The 18,835-nt window shown below is 40.8% G+C and overlaps 1 protein-coding gene across 1 annotated transcript; it reads right to left on the reverse strand.

The window, feature by feature from the left end:
- Positions 1–9,375: 9,375 nt before the first annotated feature.
- LOC117509114 (centrosomal protein of 57 kDa-like) lies at positions 9,376–15,843 on the reverse strand. Its single transcript, XM_034168898.1, has 8 exons — positions 15,726–15,843; positions 15,324–15,622; positions 12,437–12,514; positions 12,203–12,298; positions 11,448–11,528; positions 11,130–11,332; positions 9,814–9,958; positions 9,376–9,728 (listed from the first exon to the last, which is right to left on the reverse strand). Exons 2-8 carry the CDS (start codon positions 15,444–15,446, stop codon positions 9,465–9,467), a joined length of 990 nt encoding a protein of 329 aa, XP_034024789.1. The 5' UTR covers positions 15,447–15,622; positions 15,726–15,843; the 3' UTR covers positions 9,376–9,464.
- Positions 15,844–18,835: the final 2,992 nt, after the last annotated feature.

Consider the following 18,835-nt stretch of genomic DNA (forward strand, 5'->3'; position numbering starts at 1 on the left):
CAAATATTAACATTGATTTTCACAAGTGTTGAAATGCTTATGTGCAGCAGTAACATACAAATAAATTATTTAAAAAAATCATACATTGTGATTTCCAGATATTTTTTTAGATTATGTCTCTCACAGTGGACATGCACCTAAGATGAAAATTTCAGACCCCTCCATGATTTCTAAGTGGGAGAACTTGCAATATCGCAGGGTGTTCAAATACTTATTTTCCTCACTGTATATCCATCCATCCATCCATTTTCTTCTGCTTTACCGGAGTCGGGTCGCGGGGGCAGCAGCTGAAGCAAAGCCGCCCAGACCTCCCGATCCACACACACCTCCCCCAACTCCTCCGGGGGAACCCCAAGGCGTTCCCAAGCCAGCCGAGAGATGTAGTCCCTCCAGCATGTCCTGGGTGTTCCCCAGGGCCTCCTCCCAATGGGACGTGCCCGGAACACCTCTCCAGCGAGGCGTCCAGGGGGCATCCGGAAAAGATGCCCGAGCCACCTCAACTGGCTCCTTTCGATGTGGAGGAGCAGCGGCTCGACTCCGAGCACTGTATATATGTGTGTGTGTGTGTGAGATTAAACTTTTATATATATTTCAAACCAACTTCAATAATGTAGCAATCTGTAGAGCCCATTTTTCCTATTTGCATATTACAGACAGCAATAACTTATGACAGAAAGGACACGTCGGTAGACTGCACCCAATCCACCTGTCTCACACTGGCTGCACAGCTAGAGGGGGCGGGTTCAGTCAAACTTATTATACAAAAACTGCACCATTTTGAAGGTCTTCATCTGTTATACCACTTAATCAAAGGTGATAAGGAAATTAAAAGATCAAATTTTCATTTGTCCAGCTCCTCTCCCTGTAATTATTTTACACAAAATATGCAAGGCACCTCTTTCGACCGGAAAAAGGTGCCTTGCCCTCTTCAGGTCGGTGGAGTGTCCTTGCCTCAAGTGGAGGAGTTTAAGTATCTTGGGGTCTTGTTCACGAGAGAGGGACGGATGGAGCGTGAGATCGACATACGGATCGATGCAGCGTCTGCAGTGATGCGGTCACTGTATTGGACCGTCGTGGTGAAGAGAGAGCTGAGCAGGGGGGCAAAGCTCTCGATTTACCGATTGATCTATGTTCCAACCCTCACCTATGGTCATGAGATTTGGCTCATGACCGAAAGAACAAGACTGCGATTACAAGCGGCTGAGATCACTCGGGAGAAGCTTGGAGTCAAGCCGCTGATCCTCGTCGAAAGGAGCCAGCTGAGGTGGCTCGGGTATCTTTTCCGGATGCCCCCTGGACGCCTCGCTGGAGAGGTGTTCCGGGCACGTCCCATTGGAAGGAGGCTCCGGGGAAGACCCAGGACATGCTTGAGGGACTACGTCTCTCGGCTGGCTTGGGAACACCTCCGGGTTCCCCCGGAGGAGCTGGGGGAGGTGTGTGGGGATTGGGAGGTCTGGGCGGCTTTGCTTGTGTCACAGGAAGTGTTCAGCGATCCTGGTGTTGGTCTGCAAAACCAGCTGGCACAACATTCAAGTACAAACATGTCCACACTGTTGGCCAGGGCTTCACTTAGTCCCATGGAGAAGGATGATAATGCAGTTCAAGCTATTGTCCAAACTGTCAGAGAGAATGGTAAATCCATTTGAAGTTTCTGCCGAGTTCACAGAATGCCTCTGGTGAACATCTCAACTTCAGCTATTGAACCCTCAGACGTTCAAGAGTATCTGTGCAGCATCTGGCAAGTGGGCATGGCCAGCATGCAGGAGTTCATCATGAAGCGCCTTGACTCCACAGAGGAGGATTTCTTCTCTCCTATTCATGGTCACCCCAGGGACCCAAAATATCTTGTCAGTTGCCCTGTTTGCACACCTTCTCAGGCTGTGACTCTGTCAGTTCCTTCTTTGGACATGGGAAAGCTAAATGGATGAGGCAGCAATCCTCCAATGATGACATCCAACAGGGTCTAAAGGAATTTGGACAAGATCCAATCAAAGTCACCAACAATGCCATGACAGCACTTGTCCATCTGACTTCTCTGGTCTACTCAAACAAGAAATTGGATTCTCTTGATTATTTGTGCTATGAGTTGTTCTCCAAGAAGAGACCGTCCAGTGAGAAGCTGCCACCTACCATGGACACATTTGTACAGCATGTCAAACGGGCTAACTATCAGAGCTACATCTGGCTTCATGCAGCAGAGCCAATTCTTCAGCTACCGTCACCAGTTGGAAATGGCTGGAGCATGGAGAATCATGACCCGGTCCCTGTCTTTATGACGAAGAAGCCGGCTGCCAATGCAGTCCAATCACTAACCCACTGTGGTTGTAGAACTCTTTGTATGACCAGGTAAGTCACCATAAATAAATTTAAAATTAAATTTACGATTAGCAGTACACTCATTTCACATAACTTGAATGTCGTTTCTTCAGTGCTGTGCCGCAAGGAAGGCACTGTCTGCACTGATGCTTGCGGGTGCAGTGGAACTTGCTCAAACAGGGAAGAAGCAGTACTAGACTCTATGACAGTAGTTGTCTACTCTAGTAAAGGCTTAGTGTGGAAAAGTGGACATATCACGTTACAGCAATCTACTGTCAAAGTGTACTACAATTATTATAGTATTATGTAAATGTGGAGCTTACCAAAACGTGTATTGCCATTTTAATTGTTGTAGTTTGCTCTGTACATTTGATGTTCCACCTCAGAATTGGAATATAATATATAAGATATACCTTACTGAATTTTCATGACTTATTTCATTAAATGATAGAAAGAAAGAAAGAAAGATTGATTTTTGAAAATATATTTTGAAACAATTCACTGAACTTCTACGCTTCTATGATTAAAGTCAAGCCCCTTTCTGGTGTTGCTATTTGATATATTTGAGTGTAATGGTAATGTTACTGAGCAGCCACAAACAGGGTGTGTGCACTTGTACTGTTAAATACAATAACTGCACCACTTGTAAACTTTAAAATTATTACATCAGTTATCTATCTGATTAGGTTGATGCAAGGTGAAGTTTGCACTTTCCTACCTCTAGCTGTGCTTTGGTACATAAACACTATTTTCAATTAAACTAAAACAAACAAAAAAAAACAAAAAAAAAAAAAAACAATGAAAAACTGTTCACTTGTTTCCATCTAAGTTTAATATAACTTCAATATTTAAATACATACATATGTATTCCATACTAAAAGATTCCTCTTTTCATCTGCTTTAATTTGGTATACAGCGTGATAGTGTAGCTGTGATTGGGGGTGAGAACATAAGGCAAAATACACCCCAACCTATCTGAAATAGATGCCCAGCCTCAAAGGGGGTGGTGCAGTAAATCGGTTATGTAACAAAACTGCACCACTTTGAAAGTCTACATTTAATGCACCAGTTATTTACATTGATTAGGGAAATACAAGGTGAAGTTTACATTTCTCATCTCTTATTGTAGCCTTTTTACATAAACTATATTTTTGGCAAATTAAAAATATATATACAAGTATTCACCTATTTCACACAAAGTTTTATATTACTTCAATAATCAAATACTTGCACATATGTATTTATACCATTAGATTCCTCTTTTCGTCTGCTTTAATTTGATATACAAAATGATAGTGTAGCTGTGATTGGGAGCGAGAAAATTGGGGAAAACACACCCCACCCTACCTACCTACACACCACTTTGAAAGTCTATCCACCCTATCACTTATCTAGCGTGCTTAGGGAAATGCATAGTGCAATTCCTATTTTTCTAGCTCTCGGGTTGAACCTCATCAAAATCTGAGTTGGCTGGCTCCATCTACTATCGCACCAAATTTATTCTTCCACAAGACAATACGAGCGCACAATCCACCAGTGTTTTTTTCCCCACACTTGTCCTTGATAATCAGACAGTAAATAATATGGAACCCTGAATAGTGTCTGCAAAATACATAAATAGAATTATGGATTACGGCACTGGCAACCAGGGAGTGTGTGAGGTGTATTGGGATCACTGGTGATGTGCAACCAGATGTGCACTAACCAATTTGGTCCTGTTCTAAAAGTAATGATGGCAAAATCAAAACAGTGTTCTAAAATATTTAACAGTCTTTGCAATACATTTTGTCTCAAATCCACACAGCTGTTTGCAATTTTTGATCATTTATCCAGAATAAGTTTGTTTTTGTTATTTTAATGAGATGCGTTACACAAAGATAGCTTTTACTGTATCCGAGTTATCGTCCACAAAGCACAACTCGCTCACGCATCCACTCATTTACATTTGTGTGATCTCAGCACATCAAACTACGCTTTATGTTGACTAAATAAAAACGTTCCTCATATTTTGTCCATCAACGTTTCCCACAATCAGCAGCCAAAAAACGCAACTATCGCACTGTTTACTTTAAAAACGTCATTTTTTTCCGTTTCCAACAAAAAAAAAATCGTATGTACACGAAAGAAACAAAATGTGTTTTCTGCTGCACAGCAGCTAATTGCACGGTTTTCATTTGGATTATTTACAACAAGAAATACTTACGGAATATTTAAAAAAAAAAAGATTTATAACAAAAATTATTTACGGAAACAACTTCTTTCTCCTCTTCTTTGTGGGCTTTATCTGCGAATAGCAAGCCTATTGGCGCATTACCGCCACCATGTGTTTGGGAGTGTGAAACATCTGTTTCAATCACTGATTCTCTCTCTCTCTCTCTCGATCAGTGGTTTCAATACTTTGGCTCACGCAGATGCAAGCTGGTTCCCTCCTCATTATTTTTATGCACATTTATTTTTCACTGCATAAAATTCTAAATGTACACTCTAAGGAATAAAATGTTAATTGATAAAGTTAAGGTAACCTTTTCCACATAATACTGTCAATTAAGTGCAAAACAATATTGTATTTGAAATTAATTAAATCAAATGAAACATTATTAGTTAGATAGATAGATGTATACTTTAATGTCCCCGTGGGGAAATTTGTCTTTTCAGAAATTATGACCCATACAGAGATACAGAACAAGACATAAACGGTTAATAACAGTGAATACAAAGTAAGAAGAATAAAAATTAAAAAATAAATAAGCAAAAAAAACATACAAATACTAAAACCTCCTACTGAACCTGATTGTTAGCTGTGTTTGTTACGGTATTTGTTAAGGACTGTGATTGATATAGGAACAAAGGAGTTGCTATATCTATTCAGTCTGCAGTGGGGGACTCTAAAACGCCTGCCTGATGGTAGCAACTCGTATTGTGTGTGCAGGACATGGGAGGGGTCAGAAAGAATTCTGTCCGCTTGCTTCATCACACACTGATCAAAAATTGACTGAGGATTGTCATATTGTTTCAAACCGATGATTTTCATTGCTGTGAGGACATGATAGTTTAATTTTGATTTTAGAGACACAGGAAGGTTCCCAAACCAAGTGGTTATGTCATAGCTTATAATGCTTTCGAGAACTGCCTGATAAAACGGTAACATAATTTTTTTGTCGACTCCAAACGCAAACGCAAACACCTCAGGAAATAGAGTCGTCGATTCAAGCGGGAACATAACCAGTCAACATGAGTGTTTCATGTAAGGGAGCTGTCTATATAGACACCAAGATATTTGTATGTCCAAACTATACCTTTTTGGAATCTTTAAATCAGACAAATAATGTGGTGTAGTTTTCAAAATGATTTGAGCATTTTTAATTTTGACCGTCGCAGCGTCGGCTCGCAGCCGCCGCGACACTCCGCCACAGAAAAAACACCTCTGTTGGAAGCCTTAAGGACAAGTTGGAACATGTCCAGCTGTTAAACAATTTCTCATATACTCACTCCACTGAAAGCCATCAAAAGCCGCCTGGATTTTACAAATGGTTATCAACACGGAAGTGTTTTTCCTGTGCCGCTGCACCGTGCCGGCTACGTCCCGACACGCGGACCCATCCGCACGTCTTTCATTAAAAAAATCTCCTTTAACAGTGGAATATCCGGATAAAATGCTGAAACCAACTTCTTCTGAAACTTCTCTGTTCTCTCACGACGTCCTGGATCAATAGAGCCTGAAATGTGGAGGTTTTCAGCTTGAAACAGGCTGACGACGGCGCCTGGGACCGCTGCACGACGTCCCGCTCCGTGGGAAGTCCTTAAAGCGACAGTATCACCTCAAAATCTCTCATCAGCCGTTAAAATTTTCACCGAAAACCAGCTTAATTTTTCGAACCGTGTCCACTTCGATGTGTCTCACAGGTTTATAAAAAATTCTGATCAAACAAAGCGCCAGTCTCTCAGCAACTTCTCAGACAAAGGAATTCCGACGAGGGGCTGGACGACTCCTCCCACAAGGCGTGCTCACAGGCGAATGACGTCACCGACAGGCGTGGAAAAACTCACGCATGCGCACGAGGGTTCAAGCATGTCTGACGTAAAAACATATGAATGAAATCCATATAGTTTTTGAAAAAAATAAAAAGGACCTATACTTTATTGACAGACCTCGTGTATGAGTGTGTTCTAATATTTGGAAGTGATCATTTATATATTAATAGAGCTTGTTGCTGTTGAAGAATATATTACTCATATGCTCATAGTGATCAATGCTTATCAATGCTTATTAAACATGTAATCAATAGCTAAGGTTAATTACATGATATCTATATGTTCAAATATTTTTGAAATATATGTTTGTATGCTGTTGAATTGTGTATTGTGTCTACCTAATTAAAGGTATGTTATGTTTATGCTTACATTTGATTTTGTTCTAAGATTTGCTTTTTCTCAAATATTAGTTTAGTTTCTTAGCAGGCTGTTATGAAGATATGTTATTTATATATAATAATTTTCAAAGTGTTGTAAATGTGATGTGTCCCTGTTTTTCGGTGAGGCCCTGAAGATACATTGAGAAACATGTTGCAAACAGCATATGGAACAGGATGGCAGTACTGACCACAAACAGTCCGATAAGGAGACTAAACTTGATACACGGGTATGATTAGACGTGTTTGTTAGAATATTGTGCAATTTTGAGATGTGCTAATATTCTTGTGGTATAACCGCGTGATGAGACTTGCTGACAGTCTTTCAGTTTGCAGTTTTCTGGCCCAAAACAATTTCCTATCAGTTTAGGTACAGGTGTCACTTTAGGAGAAAGAGGAAGCAAGAACACTCCATGGCGCGTGTGGGCAGGACCAATGCCACGATGAAGACCACTCAGATGAAGGACAACGCCTAAGATTAGCATGAATCATTGTATTAGCATAGGAAGACAGAGGAGTATAAAAACAGAGCCCAGCCCACTGTTCGGGGTTTCTCTTTGCTGAGAGCTTGCAGGAACACCAGACGCCTGGTTGGAAGCTCTCAGCTCCTGGGACCCTCAGAACTTGTGTATGATCTTACTCAATCTGTAAAACTTGCATTCTGTTAAATTCTGTGACATTTAAATTCTGTTTAATAAATCTCTGAGTGGTGGTCTAGCCCTCAGAGTAATTATGTTCAATCTTAAATAACTGGTCAAAAGCTTCTTTCAAATCAACGGACATGCGGGATAAGAGGACAGGGGACAGTGAGGTCACTGGAGACCCCTGAATTATCCCACGAGCAGTCAGATGTTCCCCTGGACCCTGTAAAGACATTTTAAAAAGAACAAACAAGCAACACTAATGCTGGAACATCATTTATTCATTCAATAGGCGGCCAGGTAGGGGTCAATTGAAGAGTTACACAGGGGTCAAAATTAAAAATGCTCAAATCATTTTGAAAACTACACCACATTATTTGTCTGATCATAAAGATTCCAAAAAGATATAGTTTGGACTATCTATGACTGAATGATCAGGAGTTAAAACAGGGTAAAAACAGCAAAAATGGTGACAAAGGTCAGTTTCAGTTTGTACAGGGGTCAAAAGTTAAAGTTGCTCCAATTTTGGTAAAAAAATGATGCAAATTATTAGTTGAGTTAACAGGGTTTTGAAAAGGAATAGTTTGGACCATGTATCATGCTTAGTTATCATGTTATGGGGTCAAATGTCACATGTCAAACATTCAATACAATCAAAACTATTCCATTTATTAATCCTATTAGCTCAACCACCAATTTGCATCACTTTGTACCAAAATTGAAGGAACTTTAACTTTTGACCCCTGTACAAACTGAAAGTGACCTTTGTCACCATTTTTGCTGTTCTTACCTCATACCTCCTGATCATTCAGTCATAGATAGTCCAAACTATACCTTTTTGGAATCTTTAAATCAGACAAATAATGTGGTGTAGTTTTCAAAATGATTTGAGCATTTTTAATTTTGACCCCTGTGTAATTCTTCAATTGAGCCCTACCTGGCCTCCTATTGAAAATTCAAGTGGCCAAATGTTTTTTTTCAAAAGAGTCATGTCAAAGGAGTATTTGTGCCAACTTTGGTGCTTGTATCACCATTTGCATGATTGTTTCAGTTATCTGCTGCACTACACTGGTTTCTCTGCAGTTCTTCTCAATTTGACTGGATGTCTCTTTGGACCCCCAGTGTTCGTTCAGTTTTGTTGTATTTTGAAACAACTGCCATAACAACAGGCACAGAGGATCAACTGGTGAGATCTCATGTATGAGACCAACCCAAAAAGCAGATTTGTTTTACCCTTATAACATCCCATTAACCTGACTGCCACCTGCTGAACAGTGCCACCTGTTGGATGATTAGTGGATGCAGGAAGACTTCTGCAGCTTGCTTCTTTGTTGTAGCGTTTGGTAATTCTTGGCTTACACTCGACAAAACATTTGCACATTTTATCAGTATTACCTCAGCAAACCGGCAGGGGGCGGAGCTTGTACAGCAGAAATCACTCAATGTTGCAGTGAAATGCAAGTAATGATAATCCTACATTTTTTGAATCGCATTAAAATGCATCCACATTACTCATGAACTGTTGTCACAGCAACTTCTTCAGCTCCAGTGCAGCTGAACATCATCCTGTTGAAGTTAAGCCTCATGAAGCTTTGGATTCTTCTTCACGAGTTTGTCTTTCCCAAGTGGAGCACTCAGTCATTATTTGTGTCCTTTTAACATGAAGTTCACCCGAAGAAATGCTGCCATCTGCTGGTAGAAACTTTAAACAACTTCAAACTGGTGATCCATGAAGAATTTTTTTTTAATACTGTTTGTGAAAGTTATAAAGTCATAAAATGGGTCCCAACCTGTGGGTCAGAACCCCATCAACCTGGTCAAGATCAGCAATGTGAATACTGATGCCAACAAAAACTGTGCTGCACTGAATTTCTTTAATTTCTCACTTTGAACAGTTTTATCTGATAAAATGTTTAAAAAATATATTTACACATGTGCTTATTGCCAGCTTTGGAGAGAAAGTCCATAAGTGCAAAATCTGTGATGAAGGGTCACAGCGCCGCCTCGTCACAACAGCCAAAATTTTAAAAAATCTGATATGAAGATAACAAACCAGCTTTTTTATTAAAGTGTACAAAAGTTCATCAGTATTTAAAAATCAGCTGCATTTGTTGACCATCAGTCGAGGGACTGCAGAAGAAACGCCATCTTTTATTGCTGAAGGTGCACAGAGGCTCAGGTCTTTAGTGAAGCCTGCACTGATCTTCAAGTCCCTCAACAGCCCCAAATTCCTACTGCTGAGTTCTCCTGGTCTGGGTTTGAGCTGTGCAGCAGGGTGACCTCTAGGGGCCGCTGTCGTAGCCCTTCTCTCCTTGTCTCCATGACCCTTCTGAGTTTTGGCCTCTTTCTGGACATGTTTAACCTTGAAGAAAGAGCAAAAAATGTAAAGGAGACTGAAAATAAGGGTCAGGTGCAAGAACTTGTGCGTGTTTAACGTGAACACTAACCTGTCTTTGATGTCGGTAGAGTTTACCGATCTGGTCTCCCTTCTTCTCCATTTCCAGCAGCAGCCTTTCCTGCTCCCTGTAAAGAGCTTTTCTCTCCTCTTTCGACATGCTCTCTTCCAGCTGCCTCGTGAACTTGTCGTGCTTCCTGCAACAAACGAGCATGCAAACAAAAGGTCATCGACGTTATAACAAGTCAAACTTGCTGCTGTGCAACTGACCTCGACTTGTCACTTATCACGTGTCGATGACAGTCGCGGTAATGCCGGGGAGACTCCCTCCCAGACTGCACTCAGGCAGAACGTTTGCAATATCCACTGCTGTGATTGGTCACATTTGCAAATGTTCTATGTGCCTGAATGCAGCACTCGTCTGTGAGACTTTAAACACCTCGCATCACACACTGCCTGCAGCTTCTGACTGACTGTACCAGGTCATCACTGCAAGATGGACTTGTGGGCAGCCTGCCGGACTACTTTTGAGGTTTCCCAAATGTAAACAAGAAGACATCCAACATGGCGCAAAGCCACACGCATGCATCACGGAGAGGATAAGTAATCATGATTTATTTTAAAATTTTGCCATTTGTGTGACTTAAAACATCGTCAAATGATTACGGTACATCGGCAAGTCATGTGTTGTTTTGCAGTGCAGTTATTCATTTCTGTGGGACTACTTTAGGTGTAGTGATTGCTTATTGGTGATGAGGCCAGAGTGTGGATGCACACAGAATATTAAAAATCTTAATAGTGGTTCGGCCCAACCGAGAGAGACCATTGCAGTCTGAGCAGTGGTGAGCGGTACAGGATGCCTCGCGTCAGTGTCTTCCTCCGTACAGATGCGCAGTGGCGCTTGGCACAGGTGCTAAGTTAACGGCTAAATTGGAGTTTGATACTTATGAATAATGCTGCGTTCAAGACAACTGGAAACTAAAAAAAAAACCAAAACAATTTGGGAACTTCTGAGTTCTAAAAAATGTGCGATCACTTAACGAACTCTAAAAGCAATATGGACGCATGCAGTAACGTATTCGAGGGTTGTTGTTATTTTAAGCAGGAAAGTTATCCCAGCTGGTTGCTGTAGGTAAGAAAGATGGAAAATGTCTCATCTTTTCCAAAACTGCAATACTGGAAACTTAACGAATATGAAAAGAATGCAAACACATTGCATAAAAAGTAAAAAATTAGTTTCAAATAAGCAGTTTTAATATTACTGCTACAAGTCATGATGGAGGACGTTGTTCTGCTGCAACCACTAGTGGGCAGCAGAACAACGTGTGACATCTGAGAAACTTCTCATCATGTTTGAATGAGACTCACCTGCTCATGAGCTGCTGTTCTTCCAGCAGGGCTTGTAGTAATTCTGAGAGCTTATCAGTTCCAGAGGAGGATTTGCTGGAATGTCCATGATCAGTCTCAGGGGTGTTCAGCACTGGTTTGTTGGAGAGAAGCAGCTGGTGCTTCTTGAGGGAAGATAAAACTGATGGGATTTTGTCTCTGACTGGGTGGTTGCAGCCTGTAGACTGAAGTTGGGTCAGAGAGAATAAGTCAGATTGAGTAGAAATAAAAAAAAAGAAAAGAAATAAAAATGATATTACTCTGTTTGAAACACTCCAAAGTGATGCATGTCCACATTACCATTCCAACAACAAAATCCACATCTCTCCGGTTAAGTCGGTAGTGTGGCTTCACAGATGACGTCTGCTGAGGTACGAATTTCTGAAAAAAAAAAAAAAATCAGCTGTGATTCACACTCCAGACTGTGGCAATAATAAACCATTAAGCTGGATTCCAACCACCATAAAACAAGAACATCTTAAAGAGAAGGATGTGCTGGGTCTCAGAGAATGATTGAAATTAATAAATCATGCTCTCAAACAGAGAGACCACATTCTTGAATAAAGGGAAAAAAATATAACCTTCATACTGCCAAACGCTCCACTTGTTTTGGCTGTGTTGGACAGATGGAACAAACAATGAGCAGGACACTGAAGGAAATGTCAAGTACTTGGTTTTGAAAACATACAGGAGTTTAAAACATTTAATTACATTTAGTGAGGTAAATGTGCCATGTTCAGTTCAGAACAGATGTTTTCATCTGTTCTGTGCCTCGTGCAATAACATGAATTAGCCTGTTAGCTTCTGTTCACTGTATGTTGGTTATGATATAGGTAATGCACACATTAAATTAATTCTGATTTTTTTGTTGCATGAAACAGTAGTACATTTTAAAAATAAATGTGACATATTTTTTCCCTCTTCATGGTGGTTGAGATCGGAAGAAAATTTATAAAGACATTTAATGTATTCTGGCATAAGACAAAGTGGAAAAGTCTGTAAACTTTCTGAAAGTCCAGTTAAACCAGCTTTAAGAGAAAACGTGAGGTTTCTACCTTTGTATTGGACGTCTTTTCTTTGGGTTGTGTCGTGGTTAAAGGCGGTGATCTGGACTGCAGAAGGAGCTGATCAGCCTCCAAACCCGTGCATAACTGAGAAAAATAAGACATTTACTGTGCATTTGCTTGTACTCACCATTCAAGATAAAAAAAAATAAATAAAAAAATCAAAGCAATATACTGTTCTTCCTGTATGGCTCAAAGTCAAATTAAAACACTAAAAGTGCTCACCTGGTTCATCTGATCCTGCATCAGCTTTCTGTGGTGCTCCTCCTCGTGCAATTTCATCTGCAGCTCCCGAATCTTCGCCTAAAACGTAATTGTAAATGTAGACGTGAATGTGTGTAATATCCAAGGTTGGGTAGGATTACTTTGAAGGAATATACACTCAACAAAAATATAAATGCAACACTTTTGGTTTTGCTCCCATTTTGTATGAGATGAACTCAAAGATCTAAAACTTTTTCCACATACACAATATCACCATTTCTCTCAAATATTGTTCACAAACCAGTCTAAATCTGTGATAGTGAGCACTTCTCCTTTGCTGAGATAATCCATCCCACCTCACAGGTGTGCCATATCAAGATGCTGATTAGACACCATGATTAGTGCACAGGTGTGCCTTAGACTGCCCACAATAAAAGGCCACTCTGAAAGGTGCATTTTTATCACACAGCACAATGCCACAGATGTCACAAGATTTGAGGGAGCGTGCAGTTGGCATGCTGACAGCAGGAATGTCAACCAGAGCTGTTGCTCGTGTACTGAATGTTCATGTCTCTACCATAAGCCGTCTCCAAAGTCGTTTCAGAGAATTTGGCAGTACATCCAACCAGCCTCACAACCGCAGACCACGTGTAACCACACCAGCCCAGGACCTCCACATCCAGCATGTTCACCTCCAAGATCGTCTGAGACCAGCCACTCGGACAGCTGCTGAAACAATCGGTTTGCATAACCAAAGAATTTTTGCACAAACTGTCAGAAACCGTCTCAGGGAAGCTCATCTGCATGCTCGTCGTCCTCATCGGGGTCTCGACCTGACTCCAGTTCGTCGTTGTAACCGACTTGAGTGGGCAAATGCTCACATTCGCTGGTGTTTGGCACGTTGGAGAGGTGTTCTCTTCACGGATGATGCGAAGGAGATGTGTTGCACTGCATGAGGCAAATGGTGGTCACACCACATACTGACTGGTATCCCCCCCCAATAAAACAAAACTGCATCTTTCAGAGTGGCCTTTTATTGTGGGCAGTCTAAGGCACACATGTGCACTAATCATGGTGTCTAATCAGCATCTTGGTATGGCACACCTGTGAGGTGGGATGGATAATCTCAGCAAAGGAGAAGTGCTCACTATCACAGATTTCGACTGGTTTGTGAACAATATTTGAAGGAAATGGTGATATTGTGTATGTGGAAAAAGTTTTAGATCTTTGAGTTCATCTCATACAAAATGCGAGCAAAACCAAAAGTGTTGCGTTTATATTTTTGTTGAGTATATGTGGATTACATGTATGTATGTACATACATTTGGATTACTTGTAATCTGATTACTTTTGGATTACATTTCAAAGTAATCCTACCCAACCTTGGTAATATCACCATTTAACAACTGGATTCACTATCAGAAACTGCATTATGTCAAAGTGTTTCTTCATACTGAAAGAAATATTGTAAAAAGAACAGAAGCTGTGTGGTCATTTTGTGTGTGTGTGTGTTTTTTCCCAACAACACAGCTTTGGTAAGCAAAACAGACAGGTGAGGGAAGCTTCCACAACACCACGGACAACTCTGGGCCTGTGTCTGGACAAACTAAGTACGAGATAACTTTTGTCCACTGATTCATAGTACAGTGGTATTAGCTAAAAATAAATCTAGGTATAAAGTGATGCAAATGACTGGTTGAGCTAACAGGGTTTTATAAAAGAATAGTTTGCACCATGTGTCATGCTGAGTCATCACGTTACAGGGAAACATACACATCATGGAATCCAAAGGACACTGACATTGTTTGACCTTCATTTTGCAGGCCAAGCATTCAACACAGTCAAAACTACTCCATTTATAAATCCTAGTTGCTCAACCAAACAAATAATGTGGTAAAGGTTTCAACATGATTGGAGCATTGTTAAATTTTGACCTCTGTGTAACCCTTCACTGACCCCTCCCTGGCTACAGCTGCCACCCTGGGATGGCTATCATACATTTTTGGGTAGGTCATGGTACACTGAGCCTCTAAGTGTCCTTTATTCCCCTAAAGTGGTCCCGATTACATCAAAATTGATGACTGGCTCATGGACTAATTCGTTTGTTACAAATAAATATTTCCACAAAGTTTATGAAATATTGTTGAGTTTGTTTAATTTTATTCAGAAACACGTTTTGCTCAGAATTAAAATATTAATAAATGTTATTGTGTAGAATCCAGAAGAAGTTCTTGCACAACATATCCACCAATTTTGATGACAACATGAATTAGTTTACCTGTGCGTCAGTCTGCATGTGCGTTATCCTGACATAGTCCTGCTGCAGCCTTTCCAGCTTCTCCATCTGGACCTGCTCAGCCAGCAGGTCGACACGATGAAGACCTGGACTTGCATCTTCCCTCGTACTCGTCAGACTGGACTGACCATGTCTTTTTTCCAGCTCCAACCTCCTAATCTTCTCCTTGAGGTTCCTCAATTGTAAAAGAATATCTACGTAGAATCAAGAGCACAACGCATGACCATAAACCGTTAAACTAAACTGAACTGACTTTTCTTTATTTATTTTAATAGCAGGAGTGATCTTTTTTGTAAACCCTCTGTATTTACTCTGGTGTAGTCTTCTCATTATAATCTCAGTCTGTGACACTGTGTGTGGGCAGCAAAGATGGACACAGATGAAAAAAAGTATCTTCATAGTTGTCTGGAAAAGTCTTGCTGGGTGATGATGGTCGTTGCTGAGTAGGAAAACCTTTATAGGATCCTGACAGGCTCAAAGACACAGCTGGACTGTCTGGTGGTGGTGTGCAGATGCTCTACAAGAAAACAGTGGTTGTAGGTTATGTAGAATCCAGCTGAAGTTCTTGCACATCATATCACCCACTTTAGATGACAACATGACTTAGTTTACCTGTGTGTCAGTCTGCCTGTGTGTGATCCTGACATGGTCCTGCTGCAGCCTTTCCAGCTTCTCCATCTGGACTTGCTCAGCCAACGGGACAACCTTCAGATCAGCTGACCTGGCTGACTTCATGGTAACTCAAGAGTCCAGAGAACTTCTGCAGCTTGGCCCAACGTTGAAGTGGTGAACCTGTTCTTTCAGCAGGTCGGTCTTGTGTGTTTGGGTGTGACACATCCTCCTCAGCAGGTCCAACTGTTGCTCCAGCTTCACACAGCGAGACTCTGCAGCATCCAGCTTTGTGATCAACGCTGTGGATGAAGAACGAGGGGACACTTTGTAAAACGAGGTGAAAGAAAATGTCAGAATGAAGTAAATCCTAAGTTATGGCTCTAAACCTTCTTATTCACTTACAGTGGCTGCAGCTGGACTGGTCAGGTGTCTCACTCACTTCTGCACTTGTGCAGGATCCCCGTGAGACTTTATCACTCTGAAGACGTGGACTTGATGCATCTTCACACATACTAGTCAGACTGGAAGGATTATCTACAAGAGCACAGTGCTGGTGTGTTAGACTCAAGAGCACAACACATGACCATAAACTGATAAACTAAACTGACTTTTATTTACTTAATTTTTATATACGCACTCTACAGCATTCAGTTACACTAGTATGCAAGTGGATATAAAATGGTAATTAATATGAATTTTGAAATCAGAACAGAAATTGGGGCCAACAATCAACAATGGGAGATCGACATAACATCGGCCGTTTGTCAAAGAGAGCAGAAATCACAAATATAAACACATTTTTATGTTGAATGGTTAACCTTACAAATTTTGTGACTTTCTTTCAAGGATTCTTCAGTAGCTCCGCTAATCTCGTGTGTTAAATACAAGCATGCAGTGAATAAGAGGACATATTAATAGAATGGACTAACTCGGTGCTGGAATTGTCAATTGCAGAAAAATATGGGCTTGTATGTAATAACAGGAGCATAGAACAGTGCAGATATACACATCAGTGGAGCTGAGACATTCACGTTGCATGTGTTGGATCCATGGAGCCCTGAAACACTACTACAAACCCAACGAATGTCCCGGACTGAGATTACCCCCGTACCAGATTTCTATACTCACTATCTGCATGTGCATGAAAAACAGGAAGTTTGTTCTGTACTAAGTTTACCCTTTGTGGGTGTGTAAAGGACTGAGAGCTGGTTTCAATTTGTAGAGCAAAATAACCCGCATGTAAACCTGATTTTGGGCCGCACAGAGAAAGGGTAAACTTGGTGCATAACAAACTCCCTTTTTCTCACGCATGCGCAAATAGTGAGTATACAAATCTGGTATGGGGGTAATCTCAGTCCATGACACCGCGTGTGGGCAGCAAAGATACACACAGATACAAATAAAATACCTTCATGGTTGGTCTCTGAAAAACTCTTGCTGGGTGATGATGGTCGCTGCTGAGAAGGAAAACCCTTATAAGACCCTGACAGGCACAAAAACACAGCTGGACTGTCTGGTGGTGGTGTGCAGACACTCTACAAGAAAACAGTGGTTATAGGTAGAGCCCGACCAATATAAGCCCTTTTCAGAGTACTCACTATCAGTTGAAATTTTGCAGATAGAACGCCGATAATTTCTCATAAACAGAACAGTTACTGAAATGTTTGTCAGCAATGTAAAATGTCCTTGCACCGTTTGTCCAGTAGATGGAGCTCTGACTCCATTCAACTGAGAGCTGCTTACACCCCTGCTTAAATGTGTTCATCACCGCCCCCGTAGTTCGCCGTCACACTGCACTGATCGGCTGACAAAAGCATACAAGTAAGTTTATAAGGATGTGGTTTGTAATAACTTTGCGATTACATTCACCCCACATTTCTCCCGTTTCAGTTCAACTCAGTTTGATTAACTCAGTTTATGTAGTAATGTGTCAAATGTGCTTCATTGCGTCGGTCACGCTTTTTATTAAGCTCACATTGTGTAGACCTTATTTCTAGCATGAAAAACTTTCATTTACTGCTAAGAGGTTGAAACATTCAGATTCACTGGACATCCAGAAGGGTTCCGGGAATTACTGCCGGTCACCATTAACCCTCTTGGGTTGATGCCATCGTATACGACGGCTGGGGCCAAGCTTTACTAAATTGTAAATAACTCTTTAATGATATGAGATAGAAAGTTACTTTTTTTTTTTTTGCTGAAAAGTTAACTTCGTGGACTTTTGATCCACCATCAGCCGTCTTGGTACTCCTCATAGAAGATGTGTGATGACGTGCGCAATCTGAGTGTTCAATCGGAATTGGTTCTCCGTCACATGGTTTTCCAAAATCAAATCGTAGGGCAGATTTACCTCACATGATATGGCAAAGATCCTTTTCAGGAGTGATATCTTACAAGTTGGCCCGTTTGAATAGCCCCCTAACTGCTCCAATTGCATTTTTGCATTTTTTGAACTTGAAAATTCTTCTCTGTTATAAAATTAATCAATATGAGGAGAAAACTTCATCTTTTAGCTCATACCTTTTTTGTTAAGGGTCCAAAAAAAGAACATTTCATTCATAAAAAAAATAAAATAAATAATATCGGCTGATTTATCGGCTATCGGCAAATCAGCCAATTTATCGATTATTGGCATTTTTTTTCATCCAAATATCGTTATCGGCATCGGCCTCAAAAAATTCATATCGGTCGGGCTCTAGTTACAGGTTATGTAGAATCCAGCTGAAGTTGTTCACATCATATCCACCACTTTAGATGACTACATGACTTAGTTTACCCTGTGTGTCAGTCTGCCTGTGTGTGATCCTGACATGGTCCTGCTGCAGCCTTTCCAGCTTCTCCATCTGGACTTGCTAAGCCAGCGGGTTAACCTTCAGATCAGCTGACCTGGCTGACTTCATGGAATTCCGAGAGTCCAGAGAAGGAAAACCCTTATAAAACCCTGACAGGCTCAAAAACACAGCTCGACTGTCTGGTGGTGGTGCGCAGACAACCTACAAGAGAACAGTGGTTATACGTTAAACAGAATTCACAGTATGTGAATGACATTTTACATTTTAAGAAGTATGTGTCCAAAGTATTTAATATAATGACAAAATAGTTCACCAAAATCTTATGATAACATGAGTGCTGCCTCGTCATGAGCAGTAATCCAGCAGAGAAACTGTAATCCAGTAAATGTAGTGCTGTATCTGTTGATTATTATCAGTGCTGGAAATGTTGAAGTGAAGTGATCACCCCTGATATCCTGATTACTTCAAAAACATATATATCAAAAGAGAAAGCTGAATTTGGATGAGATCATGTGGAGAGATGACCTTTGGGTTGATTCAGTTTTGATGGTGATGCAGACCTCTTTCAAAACCATTGCTGTGAATTTATGCATCTGCCAAATTGATGTGCAGGATTAGTTGGTATGTAACAGAGGTCCAAACCCATATTGGGTTTACTGTACACATAACTGGAAGTTCTGAACAAATGGGGGATGTGATAAATTCCCGTGACCTCAGTAA

This window comes from Thalassophryne amazonica, chromosome 4 (genome assembly GCF_902500255.1).
Source record: "Thalassophryne amazonica chromosome 4, fThaAma1.1, whole genome shotgun sequence".
Classification (NCBI taxonomy): Eukaryota; Metazoa; Chordata; class Actinopteri; order Batrachoidiformes; family Batrachoididae; genus Thalassophryne; species Thalassophryne amazonica.

Bases quoted from the DNA above. Each gene is read 5' to 3' on its own strand.
- LOC117509114 (XM_034168898.1), bottom strand. From the start codon at position 15,446: ATGAAGTCAGCCAGGTCAGCTGATCTGAAGGTTGTCCCGTTGGCTGAG. The intron at 11,333-11,447 runs GTAATGTGGACA...ACCCAACTTCAG, and splicing joins TGGATTTTGTTGTTGGAATG to TCTACAGGCTGCAACCACCC. The intron at 9,729-9,813 runs GTTAGTGTTCAC...TCTTTCTTCAAG, and splicing joins TCTACCGACATCAAAGACAG to GTTAAACATGTCCAGAAAGA.